Source organism: Tinamus guttatus, unplaced genomic scaffold (assembly GCF_059628265.1).
Source record: "Tinamus guttatus ecotype Peru unplaced genomic scaffold, ASM5962826v1 Tinamus_guttatus_pri_ptg001021l, whole genome shotgun sequence".
NCBI classification, from domain to species: Eukaryota; Metazoa; Chordata; class Aves; order Tinamiformes; family Tinamidae; genus Tinamus; species Tinamus guttatus.
The window spans coordinates 111894-131446 of record NW_028289555.1 but is presented as its reverse complement, the minus strand read 5'-3'; the positions used below and the strand labels follow the sequence as shown (position 1 = coordinate 131446).

Genomic DNA, 19553 nt, shown 5'->3' with positions numbered 1-19553 from the left:
CATATGAGGTTTTAGGTCAAGTTACTCGAGCTTGGTCACAACACTCCCTGACTGTGATAGACACTGTGATGGATACAAAGATAATGGATTGTGTTAGTTCCTTTTCTGTTTGGCTTGTCCATATTCCCTGTATTTATTTCTGCACACCTTGCCTTCCTTCTGCCCCTCTCCTAGTCTACATGGACTCCCTGATGCTGGTCTTTGAGGATGACTTGGCTGCACACAAGCTATTTCTCTGAAGCCGGACCTCTCCCAGCATTGCAGGATGGCTCTCCCTTTCTTCACCTGCCAGCTGTCATAAATAAAAAACATATTGGACTTTGATGGTTCAGACTGTGATGATGTTTTTCTTGAATTATCTTTTGTAGGGAAAAGTCATTGGAGATGCAAAACTGCTCATGAGTTGTGGTTGCAGAAAAGGGAAAAATGCTCCGGTAAAAGACTCAGATCAGGTCAGTCAATATGTACTTTAACTAGTGGAAATAAAAGAATGTGTTAACGTTTGGTTCATTTGAATTGTGCTGCTGTATATCTGAGTTCCTGGACACAAATGGAGTCTTTGGCATGTCTGACAAAGATACTGCATTAATGCTTTTAAATTTGTTATTTGTAGAAAAACCCTCAAGCGAGATCAAGGATTCATTGCGCTAGGAGCTGTTAATGCCCTGGCCTGACTTATTCCCATCTGGTTTATTTATTCATGAATTCTGTTTCCTAATAATAATCCACTCTGGGCAATGTCATTCTTAAAGATTATTAAACTTCATTGCTGGCTAAATGCACGCAACCTTTGGTCTCATGCTGTAGCTGTCTGGATGTGTGACAGTTACAGAGAAAAGCACCATTTGTTACACGCTTTTGTTCTGAAGTGACACCACCAAAAAGAACATTCTTTATTGAGGTTGCTAATTATAACCACATTAAAAACTTGCTCACAAACAGAAAACTGATGGTTTCAGTATTATTTGCCCAGAAGGAATGGTACCTTCTTCTAAAATTGGTCAAATTGACATCACTGTAGTGTTTTGCTGGTAGAGTTGAGTGATTGCGTGGGCTCAGACCAAGAGTCACCCAGAGGTCTGCTAACCTGGTGTTGAAACGAAGTGATGCCTGAACCCAGAGATCATTCATACTGAAGATGGAGCAAAATTTGAGTCGGATGGGCACATTTTATAAATATTGGGTCATCCACCATGAAACGTGTTGGTGTGAAGCAGTTGATTTCAAATGTCAAATCACTGGCTGACTGTTTTCTCATGCAGCTTGTGAACAATCCATCAGAACAGATATAGCCCTCAAGCATAGTCCACAATGTTCCAGGAACTCTGGATAATTTACTGATGGGGAGAAGGGCTGAATTCTTGGAAGGAGAAATGTTTTTTTTTTGTTTTGACCTAAAACTCATTGATGACAATACTTTAATTATAGAGCAGGCGGAGGGAAGGAAGGAAAAAAAATCCCATTGTATTTAATATTTTCTGGGACAAAGATAATTTATTTCTTTGCATTCATTTGCTTTCTGAAATCTAATTTTTGGTATTTGGTGAAGTGTTGATGCTCTAAGTTTTTTTTTTTTTTTTTTTCTGGTTCAGCTTTAACTATAATGCAAATTGCTGGATACGGAGGCTATAAAGAGCATTTATGGTGCCTATGATGGGATCCTGTCAGTATTTCAGGGGACAGGGGATGATTTCCTCTCATTTCAGATGAGAGGAAGTTAGGGCAGGAGGGTGGGTGGCGAGAGTGGCGCATCTGCCTGTGAATATAAGACCTAAGTGCAGCTTATAAATTATCCCCTGGGCCTTGTAGGTAAACACAGACTTCTGCGGTGACATGGGCTGGGAAAGGCAAACACTCGCCTATGATTGTAGCCTAATCCTTCAGAACACTAATTGCCAGAAAACTAAGGAAGCATTATTTTAGGAGCAGCTTGTTTCACTTTGTGAAGGAGAAAAACAGCATAAGGGGGAAAAGAGCATGCTGGATTTAGTTTTGTTTGCTAACGTCTTTTTCCTTCCCCCAACCCATTCTCATTTTAAAGATTTAGCTTTGTTATTGTTGTGCAGCCTTTTTTTTTTTTTTTTTTTTGATCCTGTTTTGTGTTTTCCTGGGGTGAAAATGTAAATTTATTTGATGTTTTCTTGAATGCAGTTGTAAACAGGTGTATGTTTTTACATCATTGAGTGTTGCAAGGTTTAGCACTAACCTCTACATCTCAGAGAAACATGATGGTTTGCAAAGATTTGCCTTTTTTTTTTTTCCTCTCCCCATAACTTACTTTTCAAATTAATTCAGAGCCTTGCAAAAAGTCGAGGCTGATGAAAAAAATAATTCTTGGTTAAACCAAGTCAAGATTCTGCAGCTGAGAGTTCCACATTTTGGGATTTCTCCAGCGTGCCTTTGGAGAAGGTCCTTTAATCTCCACCTGCAATGCCTTCCCGTGTGTCGGGCAGCCAGCGGCACCTCTGCGGCTGGGTGTTTTCCATGGTGCAGTCACCAATGAATAAACCCCGACCCTCTTGCTGTCTGGATCAGACGTCCCAGCAGGCTCACATGCGGCTGGGATTTCACGAGAGTCCCAACTTCACCTTGGATCCTCCCCAGAGTAGGAGAGGAACCGCAAGAGCGTGTCAGAGGACCTCCCAGTTCCTGACAGTTTTCGCTCAAATCAAATCCTGCGAGCTGAGGTGAAGTGTGAAGTGGTACAATAGAAATGTCAGGATCCTTAAACCCTTGTCCTTCATCTTCTTCTACTTCTGTGGGTAGTCCTGACGAAGCGGAGTCCCAAAAAGCGACCACCTCCGGGCAGCAGCACAAAGCCCCTGACCCACAAATGTCCTGCTGTAATTGCAAGGTTCATCTATGCCCTTCAGAGCGGTGATTAGTTTCCCCGTAATTTATGCCTCCCCATAAATTACCATGCCGTTGCTTGTTATCTGCAGCGCCTCCTTGCATGAGGGCAGCAGTCGGGGACGTGGATTGCCTCGTGCGAGGTGCTGTGTTAACATCAAGCTAGGGAAGCGATTTCAGCTGTGTATGTCTGGTGCTTTCTGAGGAAGGCAAAATGTCATTTTAGAAAAGGGGAAAAGTGTGTGGGATGACAAATAATGTATGTATTGGAGACAGGTGTAAGGTTGAGAACTAGGAGTAGCAAAGAGCTCCACATCCTCAACAGATGAGACTCTGCCTGCGCAGGCTTTAGCTTTATTTGGTTTTCCCCTGCTTCTCCCCAAAGGTAGGCAGCTCCTCAGTGTTTTAAGTGCTCTTTTCCTTTAATTTATTTTTATTTTTTTCCTTTTTGCTTAGCTTTTCTGGTCGCTATGTCAGCTCAAGTGTTACTGAGAGCTCTGATCCTGCTGTCCTTCCGTATGTTTGTTTTTGGTTTTAATATGATAAATGTGTGTCTCCTCTGGAAATGGTATCCACGCTGCAAAGTAATTATTTAGTGAATGGTGGATCCAGTTCATGTGGGCAAGGATCAGATTAATCATTATTAATCATGACCCCTCCAACAGTAACTTCATCCCTTGCCTAAGTGCTGCTCTTTATTAAGAAGCAATAACTATTAGGGACTGGTTGGGCCGCTGCTCCCGTTACACCATCAGAGTGCCCAGGACTTCTGGCAGGAGGCGGAGGAACTTGGTTCAAAATTAAAAATAGACACACATGGTGTCCACGTTCCAAAAATGAAGTAGGCAGCTTCCCTTGTGGGCTTCTTCGGCCTCATCTCATGTCCTCCTTTCCCCTGAAGCCTCCTGAGAACTGTTTTTCTTCAAAAGATTGAATTCAGTGTTGGGAGTGAAATAACATCACAGATTATTTTTTATTTATCTGTACTTTTTTTTTTTTCTTTTTTAAATTGGGTAGACCCCACCGCAACCCAATACTCTTGGAGGCCAGAGCCATGCAGTCCTTACAAGGATAAGATTTTCATGTCCAGGCTGCAGCAGATTTCAGCAGCTGACGAGACTTGAGTTGGCCTTGACTTTCTGGGAATGTGAATGTCCCCCATATCAAACACTTTACCAGGACTTCAGGATTTATTGAAAAAACTCTGTGTCCAGATGGAAAAGCACAAAGGCATTTGCTTCTGGCACTAAGCTGTGAGAAGTCCAGCTGCTTTCTCCAGATCACCGGACTTGGCATTGCAGACCTGTGTATATAACCTGACCACTTGTGACACCAGGGATCTGCTGCCAGCAGGCGGTAATTTAATTCAGATTTATTGTGGTTTTCCTAGCCCTGCAAGCTCTTTTTCATGAGGTATAAGACCCCGCTGTTAATGGATGTCACCTTCATTTCAGCACAATGACTTAAGTGCTGGATCAAAACTGGTGGCCCCAAGGCCCCACCTCAAAACAAGACACCTTAATTACCTTTTAAAATGTTTTCTTCCACTGTATGGAGATCCGGGACAAAAACCCCTTAAAACAGAGCAAAGAAAAGAAAAACCTTGTTGGTCTCCATCTCCTTCCTCAATACCTGGAGGGTAGCAACAGGAATTTGGAGCAAACTGCCACACTCTTTTGATCTCTGCCAAAGTAGTTGTGGGAGTAACATGGTTTAATGGTTGAAGGCATTTACTGAATAATAAAAGTAACAGCAAAGACAAAGGGCCCAATACAAATTATCTGGTAAACCACTGTTAAATTTTACATGCTCTGAGCTACTGGTAATTTCCCATCTTCTATTTATTTATGTTTTTTTAAAGGGAGAGGAGAGGATATTGGGGAAGAAAAGGAGGGTTAAAAAGTGTAAAATAAACCCACTTCTTTAAATAGCTAGCTGACCTGGACTGGACTGTGCTGGAGATAAGTTCCCTTAGCAGACAGTGCTGCAATATCAGCAAGCCTGGATTTCATCCCCATGGTGTTAGGTGTTAGCATTTCTCTCTGTTAGGAGGAATAATAGGAGAAAAAACAAATGCTAGTACTGACTAAGGGTTGGAGGTCCACAGGAGGGAGAAAGGAGAGGGAAAGAATGAGGGGAGAGGAGGAGTCAATGTATCATCCGTTTCTCCTTCTTTGAGCGTGTGGCAGAGTTTGTCTCTTGGATTGCTCAAAAATCATTGGATTCTGCCCACGTAATGAAAAGCTGAAGCAGTATGAAAAGCACAAAGAGCAAAGTCATGAACTGAGTTATCTGGTGAGGAGGCACCTTTAAAAACGCTTCATTCACTGAGGGAAGCAGGTGAGGTGATCATGCAAGAAAAGCAGGACCATAGGGGAGATCCCTGGGTCAGCAATTCCCTATGGCACCACTTATAAAGGTGCCCCTTTTGGCACCAGCGCCTTTTGAAAACTGCCTTTGAGCCTCTGGACTTATGTTGACTCGACTGTTTGTCTTTTGCTCTCCAAGTCCTTGGGCGTGTGATACTTCTGCGTCTTGTTACTGCCACTTGGTCAAAGCTTTTTCTCCCTATGACATGAGTGTTAGTCTCCATGATGTGGACCCTTTTTGCTTGTCCATTCACCCGCCAAAATTCACTTGCTACTGGTGATGCCCCAGGAGGAAAAATGTTCCAATGAACCAAAGCAGTGTAGAATATTTGCTCCGGAAAAATGAAGGAAAACCTGAAATCCCTTCCTGTCCGTGACATTTCACTTTGGAACAAGAAATGTTTGAAGGGTGGGTTCACCAGGTACCTTTTCTCTGGAAGGTTTCTCTGGAACCTGCCCAAATTCCCAGGGCAGTTGTGCCCTGGTGATCATTGAAAATAGTGCTAAGGATCTATGTTGATGATGGTTTGGGGATTTTTTGTGTGTTTATTTGTTTTTGTTCATTTATTTTGTGCAATTGAATGACTTGTGAATTGTTGTATGGAGTTGTATGGAGAAGTCCCCATTCTTATTCTTATGTAAGTTTTTGAGGTATCTTGCTATGAAAGAAACTTCTCAGACGTAAGCTTGTGAATGGAAGAGCCTGAGGTCGTGGGTGTCCTGTGCAAGTTCAGCTGTAGCGGGTGTGTTTTGAGGTGGGTTACACCTCTCTTCGCACAATGCCATTGGAAACCTGACATTTCTAGTGACCTTTTCTAATTGCCTATTTCCTTTTCTCGCTCAGTTTATGAATAGTCTTCTACTCACTTCAAGAGTTTCCCGCCTCGTGATCTCCTCTTACAGTTCATATCCATTTCCACATGGGCTGGGCTTCCTGTGAAGTGTAGACTGAAGTTAAATAGACTCCTTTCTACAGGAAAAGGGTGGTGGGGAAAAGAACCACCAGAAAACTCACCATGCCCTTTTGCAGGAACAGTTCAAGAAATGACAGTCACTAAAGTGTTTTTTCCTCAGAGTCGGTTCTGAACGTGGGCTTCACCATGATGTTCTGCCCGTGCTAGCAAGGCCAAACTTAGGGCTGGGCTTTCCCCCCATGGTGAGGGATGATCCCATGGCACTTTCCCTCCTGAGCTGGAGTACACAACTCTTGGCAATGGATATTTTGTCGAGATTCCAATTCAGGAAATGTATTCTGCCAACTCGACTTGACCCTGCGCATTCAGCGGGATACATTATTCTTCGCTTCCTGCCCTAAATTGCTGTGTACTGCCACCTTATATTGATAAGTCCTTTGTTCCATCTCAGAGGTAGTTTCATTTCAGTGCTGGGTGAAGTGAATCAGGCTGGTTTTAAAAAGCAATTTGAGACCCATCTGAATGAAAAGTGCTTCACACATGAAAAAATTAGTGTTATCAATTGTCATCGACAGTCCTGGATTTGAAAGGGTCACTTATACTTGTCAAAGGCAAACACCCGTGAGCGTGGTAAAAGGGAGCTAAAGCAGATGAAGAAAATGCTGTCTCATGTCATTTCAGGTGCTGGAATTCAAGGGAGTATTAATAACTATTTTGTTGTCTTCATTGATCTGCCTGTGTGGATGGAGGGAGAGTGTTGCATCTGCTCCTGCAAGGCTCAGAGCAGACAACGTGCATGTGTGTGGGTTGCGATGGAAAGGCAAAAGAATGAGTGGAAAAGGAGTACCTTAAGATTTGGACTGGTCCCTTTGGAAAAATGCTGCCTGAGTTCTTGGGTGGAAGATTTTGGACGTCTTATAACACTTGATTGCACCCATCTTTTACTCCCAATATCCCAGAGTAAGTGTCAAGATAAGATGAATTTCAAGACCTGCGTCTCAGCAGGTCACCTGTCAGGTATTGTGCCACACGTAGATGGTCTGCATTCAGAAGATGTTCCGTTAAAGCATTAGTTATTAATGGAAAATAATTTGATTATCTAAGCAAAGGCCTGGGTAGTGCAAGGATATCCCTTATAGAACACAATATTTTGGGGTGTTTGTGCAATTAAGCTTTCCAGCAACTCAGGTGATGACTCTTCCTGACTTTCTCATGGGCACCTGCTCTGCTGCCGAACTGACCATGCTGATAGGAGTATTTTTGCATTTCTCCATCTAAGCAGTCCTTTGTTAATTTTATCTCTTTAATCTTCCTTATATCCTACTTGGTGAATTTCTTATCTGTGTCTACAAGTCTGAATTGGCAAGAGATTAGTGACAGTCTAAGATGCATGTGTACCCTGAGCTTAGAATTTGATTGTAGGGTCAAAGTCAGTTTTTAAAACATACCTCCTGGAAGCCACTTAAAAGCTCTGTAAAAATAAACCAAAAAACAGAAACATACCCAAGAAAACCCCCAAACTCTAACTAAAGAGGTATTTGAGAGCAAAACCTGTTGCAGGGAGAAATTGTTCAAGCTATAACTTGAAAACCAATTTAACAGGACAATTTTCTTCTATAACACTCAATGGGATAAGAAGTCATTCAGCATCTACTGAGTCAGCTCACTTGTCAGTGCTGGACTCTGCCACAGGTTTTCTACACAAATAAACACATGATTTAATTCCGACCAGACCTCAGCTCTTTATTTGGGAAGCGCTGGAATCGGCACAGATATCCTTCATGCTGAAGACCAGGGAGTACTCAGTTATGGTGTAGGCCTTGCCAGAGGTAGGTCAACACTTGCTTGAAATATAGCATAGGTTCTAATAGCATCTTGACAGAGGAGATGTTTTATTCTTTTTTTTTTTTTAATGTCATATCTTTAAAAGAACCAGACACAAATCTGATCTAACGTAGGAGAAAATGGTGTGTGTTTGCTGCAGGACTAAATTCCCTCCGCAGCTGGTTCCAGCCTACAGAATATATTTACATCTGGGTTATAAGCCCTCAAAACCAGTCAACATAGTCTTAACTAACAGAGCACTACTAAGGCACTGTTATAATGGGGTCATTCTGCTATGGCTCATGGGCACATTTTAAGTGTCATCAATTTAGCCTACAACTGGAGGCTGTTAAGTGCAAACTGTTATAGCAACTGCATCTTGCATGCAGGAATGATCGAATATTAATGGCTTTTTTTGCTGGGAGAAAATATGAAGAGGAAAATGAAAATCCACAGGAAACCTCACTGTCCTTCCTCAAATAATTATGTGTTTTTGGAGGGCAACAGAGTCAACCTAGCAGCTGTCTGTTAGTGCAGGACGTGGGGAAATCAGCTCTCCTTCTCTGACACTGCTCTGTTCTATAAACTTACCTTATTTTATCCTAATTTTCCCTCCAAGTGCTGCCTTTTTAGGAAAGTGAGTTCTTTCTAGCAGTGGTTATTTAACTCAGTTGTTGGGATGGTGTAGACTCTGCCTGGGAGATGTTGTCACTTAGCAAACAGGGAAAAGCTCTGGAGGGTGAAGTGCTTTCTTTCACCAAAGATACCCATCGTGATCACTTTGGTGGTTGATGTTAAGCGCTTTAAAAAGAGCTCAGATTGTTTTGCAAAATTGTATCTTGGGGATAGGATCAGGAAAAAATTAGCAGTAAAATTAGCTTCTCCAGTTCACCATTCCCTAGGTTGCAAGATGATGAGGTGGGACCAAAGTTTCTGTTTGGCTTCAGATACTTGTCTCCAGAAGTTGTGGGCCAGGTCTTGAACTAGCATCATGAGGCTGCTGAAGTTGCTGTGGGTACAGGAGGACCCTGGGCTGCTGGGTGGTTTCCCCAGGCTTCTGCATTCCCCCGTGCTGCGAGATCTGAGCTGCTGGACATGGAAAACAAGGAAATGGTTCCTGCTGAGCAGCAGCCTGCAAAAGCTTCTACATGCTCTTTTTCTCCTTATCAAATCCCCCTAAAGAGGCTGCCAGGTGAAGAGACTCTCTCCATCTTCGTTTTTGAGTTGCTGCTAGTATAAGGATGGCATTTCAAAATCAATGCTAGGGCTCGTACACCAAAGAGCAAATGCGAGAGTCATTATAAGCCGCTTTACTTCTCATCCCTAATTCCCCATATTCATAACTTAAGCCTTGTCATTTGGATTTATCCTCTATGGCCTGCAGTGACACCAGGAAAAGTCCTTCTTTTTAAATCTGTGGCAAAAAAAAAAAAAAAAAAAAGGCAACACTGCAGCACTGCAGGGTAGGATCACATTCCCACAGAAGTTTAAGTGTTTCATGTCGGGCACCAGATTTTGCTGTCTTCTTCCTCTCTCATCTGTCCTGCTTCTCCCTCCTCTGCTATTGCACATGAGTCATCCTCTTTCCTAGAGGCGAGGTTACAAACGGTGCAATCCCAGAATGATCCAGTGCTGTGGGATGCAGCCAGTGCTCAAATGCAATTCTGGTAGGCAAGCTTCTTGAGAGACTTGGGGCTTTGTCGGTTTTTTGGGTTTGAAAGTCAAAGTGTGGTCAGAAGAGATGTTGTTACACACCTCCAGAAAAATGCTGTGTCACTATATGTGTTCAGGAGAAGCTGATGAACAGCAGTTGGCTTTTGGCAAGCCAGGGCAATGGTGGCTTCTTCCAGCAGCACCGTCTTCCTGGTCTTGTGTCTGTTGAACACAGCTGGAGACTGCATGATGTTCTGCTGGCAAGTTCTCTGCTGGGAATGCAGTACTTTCTCTCATCTCCTAAGCCCTTATTAAACCCCACTATTACTTTTTGTAACTCCCTTCTGGACTTTGAATTACACTGCAGTGAGCTGAGCACACGTGAGTAAGAGCTTAAGGTCTCACTCGCTTGGGTGGTCCCATTAAAAAGACCAGGTTTGCTGTCTTGGCTCCAGAGCCATTCTAAACATTGCTGCTATTTTTCTTCCCCCAGCATTTCTCACCTGCCTTTTTTTTTTTTTTCTTTTTTTTTCCATGCCCAATCTATTAATGCGCGTTTTAACCAGTTAACTTTGGAACCGAAATATTAACTGCGGAGGAGGCAGCTTTTTTGAAGGTTCATAAAATATGTATTGGATCTGGGAATATTAAAAATGCTCCCATTTTGCAGTGGACAAAACGTATAAAGCACTGAGTGAAAACTGAGAGGAACCCAGCTCAAACCTTTGAAAAGATTTGCCAGCTCCAACGCGCTGTGTTTATTTTGCCTCGGAGCGCTCCATGCTGGTCCAGATGAGGTCAGTCGGTTGGAGGCCCACGTGTCCACCGGGAGGCAGGGGAAGCCTTCGGGATGCTCTGGCCCCGGCGCTGAGCTGCCAGGGAGCAGCGATGGGAGCGGAGCTGGCAGCCTGGCCCCGTGTTGATGCTGGCGCCAGAGCGTAACCGTGAGGTGGAGGCATCGTCATGTTTAGGTTGACATCTGGGGCAAGCGGGACAGTGTGGCTTTTGTGAGCTGTGCCCTGGATAGAGTAAGTGGAGGCTGTGCTCAACGCGCTGCAAGATTTTGGGGATGGTGCTCTGGGTATAGATGGAGTGTCTGCAGTGATACAGCTCCATGCAGCACAGAGCCTGCATTTCTTTAGCTCTGCTCTGTCTCTCATCTTGCCCTCTTTTACCCATGCCTTCTCCTCACCTGATACCCGCTTAGCACCATTTTCCTTCCTCCTCTTCCTGCTTCTGCACCTTTGCTTCTCCTCGACATGACTAGTAGCTTGACCACATTGGGGCATATCTGCAAAATGTCACTTTTTCCCTGCTGGAGTGCCATCCCCATCTCTCCTTACTCCGTCCCGGACATCAGGAAAGGTTTCTGCACCCTCCAAAACGAGCCGCCCCTCTCCCTTCTTCAGCCTCCCCGCCAGCAGTGTGTTTGCCAGCACTTTGCACGAGGAAGCTGCCTCTATAAAAATAAACCGTGTTGAAATCTGAGAGACAGAAACCACGCCAGCCTCGCACTTCGTTATAGGTAATGGCAACCTATTTGGTTCTCATTTGCAAACAGTAGCCTGAATATGGTCCTCTCCGTGTGGCCTTTCTCCCTGCACGGTGTTGAGCACAACTGCAGGTTCTCTGGGCCTGTTGCTGCATCTGCTGGGTGGTTTGCTCGCTGTAAGACCCAGGCCACGGGGACAGATGCCTGCTTTGCAAATAAAGTACAGAGAAAAGCCTGTTAAGTCGCTGCTTTAATTGCTTCATTGCTCCCTGTCACCATGGGATTGCCATTTGCAAGCGGCTTGAGCCTCTTCTTGCACTGGTTTCACCTTTGTGAGATCTTGCAACTTCTACCCTGCTTTTACTGCTGATTTCCAGAAGGGAAAGAGGAGCCAGCCCTGTATTTCTTCTTCTCATGCTCGAAGGCCACGTGGGCATTGCCAGGAGTCAGCAGGATCTGCCATGCAGCACCTCCAACAGTGGTGGGCCCTCACCACGCAATCCCGCCTTGAGGTCTTTGGAAGGAAAAAACAAGGAAGAAGCGGGGTGAAGGAAGAGAAGGAATGCTTCCCTATCAGCAGGATGAATGCCGCGTTGCCATATTCTCGGAGGGAGCCCAGCTGCGCTGCGGTGGCTGCTCACCTCCAAGCTGCATGTGGTTACGTGGGGTCTCAGCTGGTCGCAGCAGCGAGGGGCCGCAGGAGGGCTTGGGGAGGGGGGGACACAAACACAAGGCCCGTGCAGGAGCTGCCTGTATTGACTTTCACTCGATTTACTGGAGCAATTGAGTTTGTCAGTGAAATGCGAGATGGGCTCAATCAGCTGTCACGCTGAGACAGTCCTGTCGCTACTGTCAATAGCTTCGAGTTTCTGATCCTTTCTCAGATTAGTTCGGTGCCAGAACATCAAATGAAAAGCTGTTTGGAGGACGGGGAGGGGAGAAACTCTAGGCAGTTACCTAGGAATCGGTTTACAGACTTCAAAGCACTGTCCGTTTTATTCCGAGGGCGTAGAGCAGCGCGCGAGGAGCAGTAATGCGTTTGGAGTGTAACTTAGATGCTCCTCTTGAGCCCAAGTTCACTTGCAGCCTGGTGGGCAGAGCCTGGAGAAGAATAGGGGCATCTCTCCTGGTGGAGCCAAACAGCAACCCGCATGAATGCGGATGCTCTTCTTCCCCTGGAAGACCCGCACTTTAACTTGGTGGAATAACTTGCTTTTCTTATCTTACCTTTCATCCTGAAGGACTCTTCTACATTTCGCTTGGCTGAAATGGAGCCACTTCTGGTAGCGACAGGTCACAGGGAAGCAACACCCACCACAATAAAACGGGAATCAAAAGAAAGGCCATGGATTTGTTGGGCAGATCTGATAAAAAGCGGGTTGGTGGGGGGTTTCCAGGCAGTCCATCCAAGGAGTTTTCTGTCAGTGCTGACTGTTGATGTGGTTTTTGGGTTTTTTTTTTTTTTTTTTTTTTTTTTAATAGCAAGTCAAGAGCTATGTGGCCCGTTAAGTTCTTCCAAAACCTTTTATTTGAGGTTTAACTAGTTGCATCTTTGGATTTGGGACATCCGTTATCATGAATATTCTTGTCATCAGGGATGTCAAAACAAATGTTTATTTTTGCAAAACTTAATCCATCAGGAAACTTTTTTTAATGACAAACAAAACAAACAAACAAACAAACAAAAAAACCTCCAGGAATGAGCAGCTCTTTCCTTTGTTCAGCTGAAACAGATTGTAACAAGGTAAATTCACCCATTTGCACAGATACCAAGAGGGTAATGTTAATCCTTTTGGAAAAATAATCTAGCACCACCAAAAAAAAAAAAAAATTAGAGATAGGAAGGGAATCCTTTTGAGGCAAATTCACTGAATAATTTTGTGAATCTGCTCTTTTCTCAAGATTGAGATGATAAACCTTTTGCTATAAATATGTGAATTACAAAGATTACTATTTTCCTTTTACGAAGTTAAGGAAGAGAAGGGCCCTATTTTGCCTCATCTGTGCTATTCCTGAAGGGTTGTGTCTTTTAGAGACTGCTCCATTAAGATGGAGCAGAGCATTAAGATGATCCAGAGACTAGACCATTAAGATGGACCGTCTCCATCTCAATGGGATGGACAGTGTCGCTAATGAGGACTGTCCTACACAGTCCTGATCTAGGTTATTCTCCTGCATTGCCCTGTTAACATGACTGATGAGTGATGAAATTAAGGCAGATGGGTGATGGTTGGCCCAAGGTTGCATTGCCATCAGTGCAGACCTGGGGGAAGTGTAACCCATTATTTATATTAACATTAATTATTATTAATAATAATGATGATATAAATAATGAAGTTAAAAGCCTTTCTTCTTGAAGGGAGGTGAAAAGGGAGCGGAAGCAGAGCTGCTACTCAGCTTCCTGGCTTTTTCTGGAGCTGCAAAGAGAGTGCAAAGGGTATTGCAGGATATGTCAGAGTATTTAGGCTTGACTTATTTGCCATCCTGTTTTTATTCCCTCACAGATATGTTTCAAAGAAAGTGTTTAGCTGGGGCTGGTGATCTTACTTATAGTTTAGGTTTCCTGTCGTTTCCCATGATGAGTCCCCAGCTAGGTCATTTGAGCTGTGGCAGCTTGCAAGGTTGCAGTTCCCTGGCTGCCTTGGACTGAATTCATTTCAGAGGAGGAGCATTTTCAGTGTATTGATAAAAAACACACTTATTTTAATGATTTGCAAAATTGTTCCCTGCATTTTTTGCTTAGTAATGTTGGAAGATGAAATCTCTGTGTATGCTTATATATATAAACATGTCCTTGGGTCTATGAGATGTGAGACTAAAGGTAATTCAATTTAGCTTTTTCTGCTAAGTAACATAGTTGCTCCTGGATTGTCTAAAAAGTGTTTCTATTTAAAATTTTATTCCCCCGGTATCATATTTGCTTCCATAGAAAGGATGCTCACAGCATCGCTGAAGTTAAGATCATATTTTGTGTTGAAGAGACCAGTTTACTTGTAAAGCATCACTCTGAGCTGTTCCTCATTATACAACATACTTTTCTTCCTCCATCACTTCTTTTCTTCACCCCATCTCCAGCATTTAGTCTCTGCAGACTCATGTACAACAACGACCAGCTTTTGTCCTCAGCAGGCCAAGGTTCCTCACTTGTCCGATTCATTTCAGTCTGATGGAGCATTTCCATCCGAATCTCTGCCTCCTGCCCCTGTTGTGCTCTTAGCACTCAGCTGGATACAGGAATGGCAGGACAACAGGTTTGCATGCGTTGAGCTTTGGTTTGGGACATGCAGAGCCAGTTGCTGTCATCTTTAAGAATATTATGATAGGACGTGTGCAGTGTTTTGTTTTCCCGTTTTCTGTCCTTTTTCTCTTTAAGTCTCTGCAGCTGCATCCATGAGGCTGAATTCCTAATCCCCAAAAAGTCAAAAGTCACATAAATAGTATCTAAATTGCATGACTTTTGAGTTAATCCTGTATTTTTGGCCCATGATCTTCAAATACTTTGATGTTAACACTATTAGCAAATCCAAGTTTCCTGATAGTGTCTCACATATAGGTACAAACTTTAATCAAGGACATGTGATTCACCACCAAATAACTATTACTTCCATGTTGGCAACTGCAACATGCTTTCCTTGTAGCAGCTGGATCCTTTTTGTAAATACAATATAGAGATTAGCCCGTTCCTCTGTTTCCTTACTCAGTTCTCAAGGCAAAATTTCAAAAAAATGAACTTAATAGTTTTGATAACCTCACCTGCTCTTTCATATTACAATACATTTTTTATATCCTATATGAGTGTTTTTTGCCATAAAAACATAACTGTGATTTTCACTTTTACAATCTAAAATAACAGTAAAAAATTAACATTAGGATCTAAGACATGATATACGGTAAGGATGATTACAAGTTTCAAACACTAGCTGCAGAACTACTGCTCCGGTTTTAAAATTAGACTGAAATTCTGAATTGACAATAAGTCTTTCAGTTCGAAGTCATGTTTTAAATATTTACTCTTCATCATAATTCAGAAATTATCACTCAACCTGGACAATAAAACCAGAGAAATAAAAACAAATTCACAGGAAATGTTACGTTTATGAGAATTAGGAAAAATATCATTTCTAAAGAAAATCCTATCAAGTTAATGCACATCCAGTAAGCATTGCACTGTCTTGGGAGAAAAACCTGAGGCAATCCAGTCAGATGGTGGGAAAAGGAATTAATGCCAACCTGAAATTTGGCTGGAAGTGTCACCAAGTCTCCTCATAATCAGATTATCATTCCATGGATCTTAAATATTGCTGTCCAAAGAGACTTTTGTGTTCAGTAGATCATCTCCTGACCTCCTGGATGGCCGTCCCTAAGTTGCAGAGCCCTCTTTCCCCTGTTTCTCCATGTGTTAAGCAGGTACCACCAGCTACTCAAAGTGTCATTGAGTCAGGCACTGACCTCTGGGACCCCACTGTGGCAACACCAGTAGAAGGTGAAATACCAAGAGGGCTTTGCTGGTATGGGGGAAGAGATGGTTCCTTCTTTCCACTCCGGATATGCATGTGCTCTCTGTAATGCCATGTGTTTATGGCACTCAAGCCATCTCTTGGTCGCTTCTCATCGTGGGCTACTCATTTTTTGTTGGGTTCTCTTCATGGACTACATACTTACCTTCTGTCAGGAGGATGTTTGTGTGATGAGAGACAGTGCCCTCATAGACAGTCAGCTTAGCCTTTCTGCACAAACTTTCAGAGGACTTGACTCTTTTTTCCTCTCTTTCTGAAGAACCCTTTGCCCATATTTACTTGTTTTTGTGTTGGTTCTTTCTCCCTCTCTGAAGGTTGAGAAATGCCTCTGGAATGCACTTGCTCACTCTCTTCTCTCAGGCTGCCTCTTCTGGTGATGTATTAATTAGCTGGAGCACTGCACACTAACGAGCAACTGCAGGCTGATCTTGTTAAACATTAATGCTCAACTAGAAAAGCAAGAGCTGTTAAAGATACGCCACTCAATGTCATCCTTGTCCGAATGTAAAAGAAGGCCGTCACTGAGCTGCTCACACTTGCATTTCTGAAAGGAGTGAGAAAGACGGAGCAAAGGAGATCCGTTTTGCAGTGTCTGCTGGAAATACCTCCACTGCAGATGGCTTCCACATTGCTCTGATTGATATTCACATCAATCACAGTCATTTCCCACACACAGCCTTCTCTCAAGGAGAAGGATGTGCCAATTTGTGTGGCCACTTTTGGTTTTAGACCTTCTTTCGGGCCTTGTTTTAGTGGTTAGATCTGAAAGCCAGCACAGGTCTGCTCCTTATCTGCTCCTTAACCACGAGCAAGTGCTTAAGGCCGACGTTTTCAAACATAAGAGTTCCAAATCTTGCAGTTACACCCCAGTGGAGTCATCCAAATTAGTGGCTGTCTAGATTATTATTGACTTTGCTGGGTATTTTAGGTAACTCCATTTGAAAATACTGACCTTATCACCACTTTGCTTCAATTTACCCTGGGGGGAACTTGTTAGGAGAACTCTTTATATTTATACATATATATATATATTTATCATGAGGCTTGACTGTTATTAGTAAAAATATCTTGACAACCTCCTGAGAAAGTTTCAGAGTATTTATTTGTTCATTAACCAGCTGGAAATTCCAGCGCTGAGCGAGGACGGAGCGAGAGCCTCAGGCTTGAGCAGTGCAGCTCCTACTTTCTTCAAGACTGTGCAATTGCAGCCTGGCTTAGCAGCAGCAACTGCCATGATAGCCTATCTGCCCCATGCATTTGCATGGATGAGAGATGGGGCTTTTGAAGCACGGTCTTCACAGCTGTCCACATGCAAGTCAAGCATGCTGTTTGACCTGAGTTTTTATGCTCTGCTTTCTCAAGAGTTACCAGCACAGCCCATGTATCATAGGACACACTCTGGGACCTGCTGTAGACTTGCCAACCTTCCTTCTAATTTACTTTCTGCTCCCACCTGCTCTCCAGCATTCTGTTGAGGATACAGCAGCCAGTACTTTTCCTTACCCACCGACTGTTTGCATTATGCAACTGGATTGCGATTGATAATTCATTAATCATTTCCTATCGTGGTTAATATTTACCCTGCTTTCTACTTGCTACTGTGTAGCAAGGGTGCTGGGAGGGACAGGAGCAGGGAGATGAAAGATATAGTCAGAGAAGTACAAACTGTGTGGGAACGCCAAGTCTTCAGCAGCAGTCTCTTATTTTTTTCATCCTTTCTCCTTTTTTTTTTTTTTTTTTTTCTATAAAGGTAGATCTTTCTGCAGTGTTGCCACCAGCAGTTCCGCAGAAGTCGTCTTGGGTTTTTCAAAGCCAAATGCTGCACGGTGGCCATTGTGGCAACCTACAAACAAACAAACAAAAAAGGGGAAATGCTGCTCATCAGGGATTTTTCTTTTGTCCTCTAGCATGATGCATCCTCCAACCGTGCTTAAAAGCCACCGTGCTTGATTTTCCCCCCTAATGGCTTTAGGGCTGGAAGCAGCGCTGCCCTTGCTGCTGCTGCCGCCCGTCCCTTCAGACGTTATGTCACGGTTCCCAGGGCTGCTCCAGCCAACGTCCCAGTGGGACTGAGAGCAGGTTCCCTTCGTCGTGGCAGCAGTGCCCACGTTTAAGAGGCCGCAGTGCTGAGCCGTGACTGCATTAGTTCTGCTACATTAGAACAGAAGCAAAGAGCTTAATTTAATTCGCTGGCCTGTATACTGACACCTGAGGGCCACTAATTCACTGTCACGTATTCTCAGGGAAACCAAGCTCTTTATATTGTGCTTTTATATATGTATGTGTATATGTATACATATATATATATATATATTCCTCTTTTGTGAGAGAAAAGTCTTTTAAGGGGAATGTTGATTTCCTAGGGTTGGAAGAAAATATCCCCTTGCAAGGTTCATGGTAGGTCAGGATGACTCACTTTTGCCAGCGTCCACAAGGGATGGAATATCACGTCCCTTTCTTTCTCTCTCTCTCTCTCTCTTTTTTTTTTTTTTGCTTTTAAACGTATAAATTGATCTCTGTTTGCTCATTGTGTGATTAGCAAGATCAGTAAAAGAGTTGATTCAGTGTGACACATGCCTGGCCATAAAACATTTATTCATCACAAGAAGTACTTGGAAATATTTCAAGGGCTCTGAGCCTATCAGATGCTTCAATCTGCTCTGTCTTAGCGAGTGACAGGATCAAGTCCTGTAACACTATTTTCTGCTTTGTAACTTCCAAGGACCAAGTCTTGCCTTGGTTGTTTGTGCATCAGGACCTATTAAGCTAAATGAATCCCTAAGGAAAACCTACAGACTTCAACAGAATGTTACTAGGGATAAATTAGGCCTATTGATTTTTAATGAGTCTCTTATCTGAAAAAAGGCCAAAAAAAAAAAAAAAAGGGAAGAAAAAAAAAAGAAAATGGAATTTCTGTTCTGCTCTGTTCTATTGTTCTTCTACTGCAAACATTACCATAAGCACCTGCTTTAGCCCTGAATTTTTAAGCCTGGAAATTCTTCACCTCTTAAACAAGTGGAAAACTCTTTCCCTTGCCCATAATTTATAGTCAACACCCTTATATAATGGGAAATGCTGCCTGGAATTTCCACAGCTCCAGAAACTTTTTTTTTTAAGTGATTAGACTGCCAGTAAAATTACAGGCTTCCCACCTTTCAAGACCGATCTCCTCCTCCATATGGCATCAGCGCACAAAGGGCTTTCTCCACTCTAATGAATTTCTAGAGAAACCATTTTCAGCAGTAAGGACAGGCCCATTTTTCTGATCAGAACTAGCTGAGACAGTCTGGGCCTCACTTTTTTATACTAAGGATTTCTCAACCTGGCTCACTCCTGCTGGCCTCACCGCACCGTCCGAGCCATTTGGAGGTATCTCCTGTCCCCAGGAGACACTTCCATGGATGGGTTGGTTGATTGCACAGCTGCTGAGGAGCAGAGAGACACAGCTGGGGATTCATCACCTCAAATTGCTTCTCCCCATCATCTCATGCTGCTGGTGACCTTGTGAGGAAACAGAAAGGCAGCCTTTAGGGAGCAGTCTCCACACCTGGGGGTCTGAGAGGAAGGCAGACACCTCAGGTCTTGTCTGGTGTTCATTGCAGAGGCAGTGCATTGCTTAGTTGATACGTATGTCATGTTTTCATCCCCTTGCTCTTACTCCTTCCTGACCCCAGCAAGTGACAGCCCACCTGAGGCTTGTCTGCTGCTTCCCTAGTCCAAGCAGTGATTCTTTGGGGGTCCCATGTCTTTATAAACTGCATACATTGCCTGTAGAAGGTGACCTGGGAGCTTTTGCTGTAACACACAATATTCAGGGTCTAGATAATTTTAGCATGACTTCCAGAGAGGGCTCCTCCTTCAGCTCCCTGCTGAGGTCTGGGCTCTGCTCGCAGTGGGATGCACCTTCATGGCCCATTGGAGCGTTCAGATTTCA

At 43.5% G+C, this 19553-nt stretch overlaps 1 protein-coding gene across 1 annotated transcript in view; it reads left to right on the top strand.

Annotated features, from left to right (window-relative positions):
• Positions 1–368: 368 nt before the first annotated feature.
• The window catches only part of LOC104568750 (SET-binding protein-like), a gene marked incomplete at both ends in the record, with an annotated part of 122691 nt that continues 103506 nt past the window's right edge, over positions 369–19553 (top strand). Inside the window, one exon of the mRNA XM_088538344.1 lies at positions 369–452. Within this exon, the coding sequence (XP_088394470.1) occupies positions 369–452 (84 nt within the window). The remainder of the gene's footprint in view (positions 453–19553) is intronic.